Genomic DNA, 11,960 nt, shown 5'->3' with positions numbered 1-11,960 from the left:
TGCGCCTCTATTTCATTTCCATAAGTATCATTTTTATCTGTTTAGTTTTATATAAAAATATAAAAGATAAATAATCAAAAAAATAAAAATTCAAAGCAGAGATAATTTTGTAAATTTTAAATTCTAATATTTTAACCGTTACAAAATGTATAACTTTGATGGAGCTTGAAATACTTCTCCTGGTTTCGCCCTGCGTATAGTGTTACAAGAAGGATACCCCGACCACATAAAGGATATACTTTTGGTCTTCCGGCCCAAAGCATCCATTACAGGTATTCTCCAAAGCCCTTTTCTCTCTCTCTTTCTCCTGTCTATCTTTTGTGAAAATATTTGTGGGTCCTCATGAATATAGTTACGAGTTGAAGCGGTGCCAAAATCCTGGTGATCATTCACTGAAATTCTGTAAAAATGTGAAATTTCAACATATGAACAATCCCCAGGAGGAAAAAGAAGCAGCAACATTACTACATTAGGAATATGTTCAACTGAGCAAATCTCCTTTGGCAATAACCACTTCAAAACGTACTTGTCAAGTTGAAGCTTCTATATAATGTGTGCTCCCTGCCAATGGCCCAACAGTTCTTTTACGCTACAATTTCAATGAATTAATCTTCCTCTGGTAATGAGTTGTGTGCAACTGCATTAGAGGGCAAAGTCTGTTTTTGGCAGACCACCACTTCTTTTGCCTGCAGATTTCAGGTATTGACGTGGTTCTCTGGTGGCAGATCAAAACTGGAAATGTCGGGTCTCAAGCAAATCTTTGGAACAATATGTAGACTGTTGTTTTCCTTGTTATTTTGCTGTTGTATATTTGTTTAGACTGGAAAACTTGGAGTAAACTGAAGTTTGAACCAAATGGATGTTGTGATTACTTCCTGATATTGTACCAACAAGCTGCAATCAAGTTGAGTTTGTCATCTGTGATTGAAGATACGTCTTCACTAATAATTAATGGCAACCTCTGTTCTTGATCTTCAACCAAATGGATGTTGTGATTACTTCCTGATATTGTACCAACAAGCTGCAATCAAGTTGAGTTTGTCATCTGTGATTGAAGATACGTCTTCACTAATAATTAATGGCAACCTCTGTTCTTGATCTTCCTTGAATCCTTTGCTAATGGTTTAATCATTTTAGAAGCAAAGATACATGTGGAGTTGAGGTATTACGGATAATTTCTGCTTGAGTCCTCCAGTTGTAAATTTACAGTAGTTTCAAGTATGATTTGTTTGATATGATTCGTTCATCTCCCATGAACGTTATGCAGTCAAGATTCTGAACATGTGAAATTTAATGCATATGAACAATCAGGTGGCAATCCATGTCATTGTCCCGGACGAAATAAAACAGCAAACATTACTACATTAGGCCTTGTTCCATCGAATATGCTCAAGTGCATTAGATTTAGAGGGGAAATCTCCTTTGACAGACAACCACTTCAAAACGTACTTGTCAAGTTCAAGCTTCAATATAATGCGTGCTCTCTGCCGAAGACCCAACAGTTCTTTTACAATACAATGAATTAATCTTCTTCTGGCAATCGACTTATGTGCAACTGCATTAGAGGGCAAAGTCTCTTCTTCTGACAATACAAAGGAGATTTGCCCCGCAATTTCCATGAATTAATCCCCTTTCTTCTTCTTGATCCTGGGGATAACAGACATCTTTTGCCTGTAGATTCTAGGTTTTGCTGTGGATCTCAGGAAGCAGATAAAAACTAGAAATGTCGGGTCTCGAGCAGATCTTTGGAACAATAAGTAGACTCTTGTTTTCCTTGTAAATCTGTTGTTGTATGTTTGTTTAGACTGAAAAACATGGAGTCAACTGAAGTTTGAATCAAATGGGTATTATGATTACTTCCCGATATTGTACCAAAAGATTAAACTGCAATCAAGTTGAGTTTGTTATCATCTCTGATTGAACATACGTCTACTCTAGTAATTAATGGCAACTTATGTTCTTGATCTTCCATAAATCCTTTGCTCATTGTTTAATCATTTTAGAAGCAAAGATACATTGGAGTTGAGATATAGAGGATTTCTCCTTTAGCAAAAATACCCCTGTTCTTGCATGATTATGTTTTTGAATATGCACAAAAAATATAAAGTTTTTTTAAAAAAAAAAAAATTGGTTAAGATCTTTTGCTTTGGTTAAGAAAATTTTGAATATGTAGGAAAGAAGACAAATATAAATATACAAAAGCTTGGGGCCAAATTCAATAATATGGTATAGATATATTATTATTATTATTATTAGGGAAGACAATTTCATCCGCATTTGACCAGTTTCGATCTGATAGGTTCATATTTTTTTTTATAAAAAAATCGGGTTTGGGTCTGGTCGGATCGCATTTTTGTAAGGGATGAAGTCGGGTTGGGCCAGGTTCGGATGGAGGGTGAAAAAATTATGACCCTACTTGACCCGAGGATAATAATGTAATTTTCTTAAAGATTATTATTATTTTTAATTTAATCCTTAATCTATACTGGGTCAGGTCGGATATATACTCTAAAAATCAGATTGGAGTGAAATCGAGTGGAGAATATATATTTTTTGGATCGAGTCAAGTCGAATGTAGGATATAAAATTTTCGAATCGGTCGAGTTTAAATGGAAGGTACATATTTCGGGGTCAGATCAAATAGACAAAAAAACTTAATCCGTTGCCATCCCCAATTATTATCACTCAAATTATTTTATTCTCGCAATTGATTTGGTTTTCAGTTGAGTTATTACATGAGTGAGTGATGACTTTTATACTATGTAATAGATTGATTCTTTACAATACTTTTATAATATAACACCATAGCAAATGTTATCTTCTAATTTTAATCATTAATAAATCAAATCATCTCAATAATTAAAGAATTATTTTTTAAAATCTCACATTTAAGTATAATATTTATAAGAATATATGAACATTCATTATTAAAATATTAAGAATCTCTATACAAATATTACATTCATGGAAGTCTCTACTTAGAGGTTGCGGTCATCGTGTCTCTATGTTCCAATAGCGTGAAATATGAGTTTAATTGACGAGGATCAAGGAAATTGGACATTTGGTGTTTGATTAGGCCAACCCCAACCACGTTTCTACTTTCCAGTCCGAAAAGAGAAAGTTATCCTTCGTTAATGCAACGACCCACATCAAGCTCGACTTGCTCATTGCATTCCAGTTGCCAGAAACTGCTTTAAAAGAAAGCCCAAGGAGTTAACTTGGAAACATAAAAGAAGATAAACAGCAAGTGATCTAAAATGGCATCAAAATTGAATGGGTGGTGCAAAGATATATATCGCTCTGCTCTTGTTGGAGTGCTTCTCTATGTTATCTTAACCGCCTGTTTCCATGGATTCCATAACAATTTACAGGAAAACACCCATGCCAATAACTCAGGTGAGTGCAAAATTTTGTAACTTTTTTCTTGTATTTTTTAATTTAAAAGTCGAATACTTTATTTGCAGTTCAAGGGCAAGGCTTAGTAGGAAGAAGCCTAAGCGATGCATTTACAGCATTGGGAATCCAGTTTCTCCATTTCTTGGTGGCGAAATTATTGCAGTTCAGATATGTCCCGGTGCTGCCGCAGCCTGTTCCTTCCATGCCAATGACCTTTTGGCTGGCATTTACGCGATCAATCTCCTATCAACCTCTGTGATTAAATTTTCAAGGGTAAAGCAACAGGGTTTCTACTTGTTTACTTTCTTTTTTATTCCTTGTCAAGTTGTCATGCAGTGAACTGATCAAGCTTTGATTATTCATCTCTGATTAAACTTAATTGTCGTATTCTTTCGAGATTACCAAGACTCAAATCTGCAACTAACCAACCGTTTTGTTTATATTTAAATGGCATAAACCTAAGCAATGTGATTAAAATTAATCAAAATAGTAACAAATGATACTGCATACATATTGTTGGTTTTTTGTATGATAAACCAAGTTAACCAACCACCAAATGCCGAGAAAGTGAAGATAAAGACCCATGAACAGACCATATCTCCATTTGAGAAGATCCCTGCTAGTGATTCAAGAATAATTAAATATTATTAATCAAACATAAATCATCTTATTAATTCAGCTTATGATATATATACATTTTTTTCCTGTTGTGGGGCTTTGGAAAATAATCAGCAAACACCAATGGACGGTGTTGGTTTGAAACAATCAAACTTTGCAAGCACATGGGAAATGAAAAAGTTTGGGGTCCAAGGAAATTTCAGTTGACAATGTATCCTACAAAACAAGATTTATGCTGTCAGAGGTTGACTTCGTGCTTTAATTTGCACGTTTAGAATCAATAATTTCGTATACTGTAAGATTAGTATAACATAACCAGACACCGTAACATGAAATACTTATGAGTATATTAAAATTAGTAAACTCACTGGTTCCGATTTTTCACTGAATGGTATTTGTTAATAATAAAAGAAGCACGACTCATCAAGCGAACTCGGCTTCTAACTCAAATGCATATAAATATGAAGGTTGTCAGATGATGGTGAAGGCACAAGTGTTTATTATTTTCGTTCCAATTGAGCGTTATTTCAAAACAAACCAGAAAATCAATATAAATTGTGAGAGAAGAGAAGTAGCTCTTGGTGACTTATAATGGCGTCAAAGTTGAAAAACATGAACAGAGATATAATCTTCGTGGCCTTGCTTGGGCTGATTCTTGGCGTCTTTGCTCGATCGTGTCTTCATGGGCTGCAGCAGAGCTCGGAGGAAGAGAACAGAAGCTATTTGCGACAGCAGTTGGGTGAGTATAATGTTTCATGGTTCCTAAACTAATTACGTTTACCGGATCAATCTCATCCATGCCAGATAACCCTCTGCAGTAACTTTTGATTCATCTTTGTCATCTGCATCAGCATTTATAATAATGAACACAAATGCTAATGCGGGTAACAGTAACTATAATTAGCAAAATGTCTGTAAAGAAAAATAAATAAAAAACCTATTGAAGTTCTCGACCCACCCTGTTCCTTCCATTCCTTGTTTTCTCTAACTGCAAAATCAAGCTACCAGCTACGTCGCATGCAAATTAGTTTAACGTTTAAATGGATATAAGTATGATGAAAATATTAAATTAATATCTAATAATTTAATTATAGTACTTTAAATTTAAAAACTAGGATAAACTACACGGGAGACCACTAAACTATGGTAAAAAATCAATGTAACCACCGAATTTTCAATTGAATCAATCAGACTACCCAACTATTTAATTGATTTAATCAAACCACTAGTCGTTAATTTTTAAATTTAAAAACTAGGATAAACTACACGGGAGACCACTAAACTATGGTAAAAAATCAATGTAACCACCGAATTTTCAATTGAATCAATCAGACTACCCAACTATTTAATTGATTTAATCAAACCACTAGTCGTTAATTTTTAACAGAGTTCATGACGTTTCGGTTAATAAAATTGGCATAATTATATATTTGGTCCTTAATATTTACATATTCTATCAAATAATTTGTTTAATTTTTTTATCATTAACAAACTTTTACAAGTTAAATACATATTGTTGTAAGTTAAAACCGTGGGGACCTTTGGTCCAATGGTTTGGGTGCTTGGTTACTCCTCTCCGCTCTGTTCGATTCTCCTTGAGCGCATCTTTGTTCTTCTATTTTCCATTTCAATTGGGTGATGACAAGTGTCACCACCTGATTGGATAAAAATAATTTAATTAAATAATTTAAAATTCATAAATAAAACTTTCAATCATGTATTGACACGTGTCATGTTCTAATTGGATAGTTAAATTTATTTAATTGAATTAAAATAGTGACTAAATTGATAGAATATGTAAATATTAAGGACCAAATATATAATTATACAAATTTTATTAACGGACACGTCACTAACTCTGTTAAAAATTAACGGTTGGGGGTTTGATTGAATCAATTAAATAGTTTGGTGGTCTTTTTGATTCAATTACAAATTCGGTGGTCACATTAATTTTTTTACCATAGTTTAGTGGTCTCTCTTGTAATTGACCCTAAAAATTAATTAAAAAAATGGAAACCATTTGATATTTTTGGTTTGGGCTCTTTTGCATTTGTCAACGACCGCGCTGTCATAATGAATTGGAACACGGAACAGAGGAACACTCCCACAAGGTTTTTTTTCCCTCGTAAAAGAGATCATCTATAAAAAGTTTTTTTTAAATAAAATAAAAGCCCCTCGTTTTGTTGTCCTCTAAATTTTCTTGTCAAGCTCAACTCTCTATCTTTGGGTCCCTCTCCCGAAACAAACACTTTCAACTCCACCATCTGTAACTCTCACAAATCTCGCCCCCAATCTTCCATTTGTTTCAATAAAACAAAAATAATTATTTGTTGTTTTTTTTAAAAAATTTGGGGGTTAAAGATGAGTTCGAGTTCGGATTTGGTGGATTTTGTTGAATCGGTATTGGGAGTGTCGTTAGGCGGTTCGGTAACGGATTCCGTGATAGTGGTCGCTACGACGTCGTTAGCGGTGATTCTGGGGCTTTTGGTGTTCCTCTGGAAAAAATCAGCTTCGGAACGGAGCCGTGATGTCAAACCGTTGGTAGCTCCTAAGCCTGTTTCACTTAAGGATGATGAAGATGATGACGCCGTTATCGCTGCCGGTAAAACTAAAGTTACCATTTTCTACGGCACCCAGACGGGGACGGCCGAGGGATTTGCTAAGGTAAGCAAATTAGTAATTGTACAGTTCTGATTTTGATTGACGAGTATGGTGATTTGATTGATTTGTTGAAAATGCTAGACTTTTGACTGCTGACTACATGAGTGAACTGATGCCTCTTTTCTTGATGAGAAACGTAAGATAACTGATGTCAATACTGTAATTTAGCTTATTGTTTTAATCACTGATTCGTTGAGGAAAATCCGGTTGCTGGTATAACTAATTTCACGGACAGATCTGGATTAAGAAGCAGCAAAGAGATTATGGAAATGATATCTTTCAAAGTTGATTCCCTATGAATCAATTTAGGGTTAAAGTCAATATTTGATGTGTACTGCCCCTTTCGTATGGTTTCCAACATTTCTGGGAACTTAAATGTAAATAATAAATTTCTTTTCCATAGACCATTTATTGGTGGTATGGGCTTGCTATGTTCTCGTTTGTGCCCATAGCTTCGTCACTCATAGCTTAAAGAAATTGGGATATGACTAGGGATAGAAACGTGGCATCAATAGTTCTAGGTAGTGCTGCAAACTGTGGCTAATTTAGCTACCTGAGGAATGTTTAATTTTGTCCTTTTTTTCTGTTAGTCGCTGTTACACTTGGCAAAAAAGTGACGCGTGCTTGGCACATGGCGCTGCACGATTGGCAGAGGTGCCTATTTTGATTAAATGCTCATTTTTTTATTTGAATTTTATATTGCAGGCTTTAGCAGAAGAGATCAAGGCAAGATATGAGAAGGCAGCTGTCAAAGTCGTTGACCTGGTAATGTACAGGGAACCATGTTGCTACTTTGTTTTCTATACTTGAGGATATGTTCTAGCATTTGCAATTATGTCCATTAAATTGTGTATGTCTCATGTTAGGATGATTATGCTGTGGATGATGATCAATATGAAGAGAAACTCAGAAAGGAAACTTTAGCCTTTTTCATGGTGGCCACGTAAGATAGATTCTCGCTTCTACTGGCACTATTCTTGGTTATTTATTTCATAGATTCTAGCATCTACTGGCACTATTCTTAGTTATTTATTTCGTTTGGCATTATATACAGCCTGGGGTAATAATATAGTTGAGTGTGATTGTAGTTATGGAGATGGGGAGCCAACTGATAACGCTGCTAGATTTTACAAATGGTTTACTGAGGTTGGTTGCTACTTGAAAAGAACATTCAAATTTAAACTTTGTATCATGCTGGCTTTGCCATTTTTTGTTATTTAACGCTCATAACTATGCTGCTTTATTCTACTTCAGAGAAATGAAAGGCAGCCTTGGCTTCAACAACTCACATATGGTGTTTTTGGTCTGGGTAACCGTCAATATGAACATTTTAATAAGGTAAACCGCATCTAGAGACATAGGACCCAACCACTGAACAAGGCACTCAAGATCATTTAATTTTCTTTGCTTGCTTGTTTTTCTCCTTTACAATTGTGTAATCTGTTTTGGTGGTCTTTTTTGGAAGTAGATAGCAAAGGTGCTTGATGAGCAACTTTCTGAACAAGGTATTTTTCTGTCTTGTTTTGAGATTCATCCCTTCTGATCTAAATGATGGCATTGTTCTTACTATTGAGCAGAGTAAAAAAAAATTCAAGGTCAGGTGCAAATTTGGAGGTTCAAGATGAAAATTTTCTCGAGGTTTCTTGGGTGTCATACATATAAGCATATCAATTGTATCTCTTAAAATTGCTTCAAACATAAGAGTTAGGAAAATTGATTTCATGATTGAGCTATATCATTTCTTTAAAAGGAAACACATGGCTGATAGCTTGTCCCATGCTTTCTTTGCATCTAATTTCACCGCAAACAAATTGAGGAATGATTGATAACTGGATGGCTTTTTCTTGTGGAAACAGGTGCTAAACGTCTTATCAATGTTGGTCTTGGTGATGATGATCAATGTATTGAAGATGATTTTACTGCATGGTACGCAATCTTCTTTCAGAGGTTCTCTATAGATGATTCTGTTGCATTTTTTTATTGAAACTGAAGCATGATCTTAACGATGTGATGATAGAGTTCTCTTGGGACAGTACTTATATTTTGTACTCCTTTAGCTTTATTTAATTGTTTTTTATTGTAATCTTTTAATTCCTCCCTTAGGAGAGAATTGCTTTGGCCAGAGTTAGATCAATTGCTTAGAGATGAAGATGAGGAAAAGACTGCCTCTACCCCATATACAGCTGCTATTCCTGAATATAGAGTAGTGATTCATGATCCTGCTGCGATGCATATTGAGGATGATTACTCAAATAAGGCAAATGGGAATGCTTCATATGACATCCACCATCCATGCAGGTAATAGGAGGTTTATTGTGATGGTTTTCAAATCCCGTCTCCTCCTGCTTTTATTTCCTTTCTGAGGTTCCTGTTATATGATTTCTGCACAGGGTTAATGTTGCTGTTCAGAGAGAGCTGCACAAGCCTGAATCTGATCGCTCCTGTATACATTTGGAGTTTGACATATCAGGGACTGGGATCATGTAAGTTCACAGCTTGTAATTTTTGTTACTGTAAATCTATAATCGATTTTCTGTGAACCATGTCTGTGTAAGTATTATTAATATTGCTGCTTTGGCTCCATGGATTTTGTTTTACAAGAATATATAACTTTGGCTTATGATTTATGACCTTGTACTCTTCCACTAATAAGTTGAACTGTCCCAGTTATGAAACTGGAGATCATGTGGGTGTTTATGCTGATAATTGCATCGACACCGTTGAGGAAGCTGCAAAATTGTTGGGTCGACCTCTGGATTTGATATTTTCTATACACACTGACAATGAGGATGGTACACCCGTTGGAAGCTCATTGCCACCTCCTTTTGCCAGTCCATGTACACTTCGAACTGCATTGGCACGATATGCAGATCTCTTAAACCCTCCACGGAAGGTAAACCTCCCCATCCAGACTATTTCTTTTTTCTTGAATTGAAGGAAAAAGTTTACTGCTGATTTCTGCCTTATCTTCCAGTCGCTTTTTTTCTCTCAAGTAATTGGTTTCTTTGTTTCAAAACTGTTTGTGGTCAGGCTGCTTTGATTGCCTTGGCTGCTCATGCCACTGAACCCAGTGAAGCAGAAAGGCTTAAGTTCTTATCATCACCGCAGGGAAAGGTTGATAAGTGCTGCTGTTGTTTTCTTCCTTTTGTCTGTTCATGTTTGATATTCTTGTTTCTTATGTTCCTTACTGTTTACTTGTTATTGACCCTTTTAAACATGTCTCTTTTTGCCCAGGATGAGTACTCACAATGGGTTGTTGGCAATCAGAGAAGTCTTCTTGAAGTTATGGCCGAGTTCCCATCTGCAAAACCTCCTCTTGGTGTATTTTTTGCTGCAATAGCTCCTCATTTACAGCCTCGTTATTATTCTATCTCATCCTCCCCTAGGTTATTGAATTTATACTGTCTATTTTACCCTGGTGCAGTATTACCTTGTGCCTAATATTTATACAAAGGTTGGTTGCTTTGAGCAGGTTTGTACCCAACAGGGTTCATGTAACTTGTGCTTTAGTTTATGGTCCAACTCCAACTGGAAGAATTCACCAGGGTGTGTGTTCTACATGGATGAAGGTAGTGTTTTATATCTCTTTTGTTGCTCTGCTCTTTCTAATAATTTATTCGTCTTGTCTTTTATGCAAACCTTGCTGGTATTTGTTATATGCTAGAGACGTTATTTAGGCTTTACTGACATTTGACACCAAACTGTAATGAAAACAATCAGAATGCAGTTCCTCTGGAGAAAAGCAATGATTGTAGCTGGGCTCCTATTTTTATAAGGCAGTCTAATTTTAAGCTACCAGCAGATCCTTCAATTCCAATTATCATGGTTGGACCTGGGACCGGATTGGCACCTTTCAGAGGATTTCTACAGGTTTGTTACTTTCTGTTTTACGGGTTTCTTTTATTTTGCAAAAAGAAGAAAATAACTTACAATTAATTGTTTTTTGCAGGAAAGAATGGTTCTTAAAGAAGATGGTGCAGAACTTGGTCCATCTATACTCTTTTTTGGATGTAGGAATAGGCGAATGGTTAGTTTCCAATTCTGATACTAATAATTTTTTAGCAACGATATCAGCATGTCTTATTGTAACTGGTTTTCACTGTTAGATATTTGTATTTAGGAATCTATTTATTACTTTGTTGGTAACTTTTGTAGGATTTCATTTATGAGGATGAGCTCAATAACTTTGTTGATCAAGGTGCCGTATCTGAGCTTATTGTTGCATTCTCTAGAGAAGGGCCACAAAAGGAATATGTTCAACATAAAATGATGGATAAAGTAAGTACTAGTAGTTGGAGGATCAGAAATTCTGCTCAGTGATATAAAAGTGATGTATTGTAACATATGTTGCTTTTTGATTGACAGGCAGCACATATATGGAACCTAATATCAAAGGGTGGATATCTTTATGTATGTGGTGATGCCAAGGGCATGGCAAGAGATGTTCATCGCACTTTGCACACTATTATTCAGGAGCAGGTATTGGTCATTGTTTCATTCTATTTCCTTATCTTGCAAGAAACTCTTTTAACTTTTATTATGGTTTTCAAGAATTCGTGTAATGACAATCAAACTGTTTCAGAGTCACAGCATCCTGAGAATTTGTCTTTTTATAATTAAATTCGGCACCCATTCATAAATTTCCAAAAACTGTCTACAAATTTCAGGAAAGCGTGGATTCATCAAAGGCAGAGTCTATGGTAAAGAAACTCCAAATGGAAGGACGATATCTTAGAGATGTGTGGTGATGGCTGCCCATTTTCATTTTATCCATAGACCAAATATGGTGATGAATTTATTTTCATCGATCTTTGTTTGACCAGCACATTTGAGTAAACCCAGGTTTGACAGTGATAGCAGAAAGTTAAACTGGTTTTCTTCATATTGTAAGAAGAGGCTTCAACTGCAAGATGTTTAATCTACTACTTTGTTTTCTATTTTAAACTTGAATAATACTCTCGAATAGAAGGATCATTTATTTTTGGACTTGCTCTTTGATTTAAAGTTGCAATAGGGGAACAGTGTGGCAGCTAGTTGCAGAGGATGTGAAATTGTAGGTTATATTTTGGATTTGTAATTCTAGTGTTTGTACTGAAATAAATTTGTAAAATAAAACTGGATGCTTACATGGTTGAGTTTTCAAGTATGCTTACATAAGTTACGAGGTTGAAACCTGAAAATGCAAGTTTTGTTGGCATTGTTTTTTTTATTATATAAAGAAAGCAGGAATTAATGAGAATAAAAAGAGAAAAAATGTTCCAATCAAGCTGTTTGCCTTTCTATTC

The 11,960-nt window shown here is 35.3% G+C and overlaps 1 protein-coding gene across 1 annotated transcript; it reads left to right on the top strand.

Moving 5' to 3' along the window:
* The first annotated feature begins 6,179 nt into the window (after positions 1–6,179).
* Positions 6,180–11,508, top strand: LOC120191550 (NADPH--cytochrome P450 reductase-like). Its single transcript, XM_039194492.1, has 18 exons — positions 6,180–6,678; positions 7,381–7,440; positions 7,542–7,618; positions 7,764–7,821; positions 7,930–8,013; positions 8,144–8,180; positions 8,532–8,601; positions 8,779–8,973; positions 9,066–9,158; positions 9,343–9,568; positions 9,706–9,789; positions 9,910–10,061; positions 10,148–10,244; positions 10,396–10,545; positions 10,625–10,702; positions 10,831–10,953; positions 11,041–11,154; positions 11,343–11,508. Exons 1-18 carry the CDS (start codon positions 6,376–6,378, stop codon positions 11,421–11,423), a joined length of 2,082 nt encoding a protein of 693 aa, XP_039050423.1. The 5' UTR covers positions 6,180–6,375; the 3' UTR covers positions 11,424–11,508.
* The last annotated feature ends 452 nt before the right edge of the window (positions 11,509–11,960 follow it).

This window comes from Hibiscus syriacus, unplaced genomic scaffold (genome assembly GCF_006381635.1).
Source record: "Hibiscus syriacus cultivar Baekdansim isolate YM2019G1 unplaced genomic scaffold, ASM638163v2 tig00116970_pilon, whole genome shotgun sequence".
Taxonomy (NCBI): domain Eukaryota; kingdom Viridiplantae; phylum Streptophyta; class Magnoliopsida; order Malvales; family Malvaceae; genus Hibiscus; species Hibiscus syriacus.
Note: the sequence above shows the minus strand (reverse complement) of the source record. Positions and strands in the feature narration are given on the sequence as shown.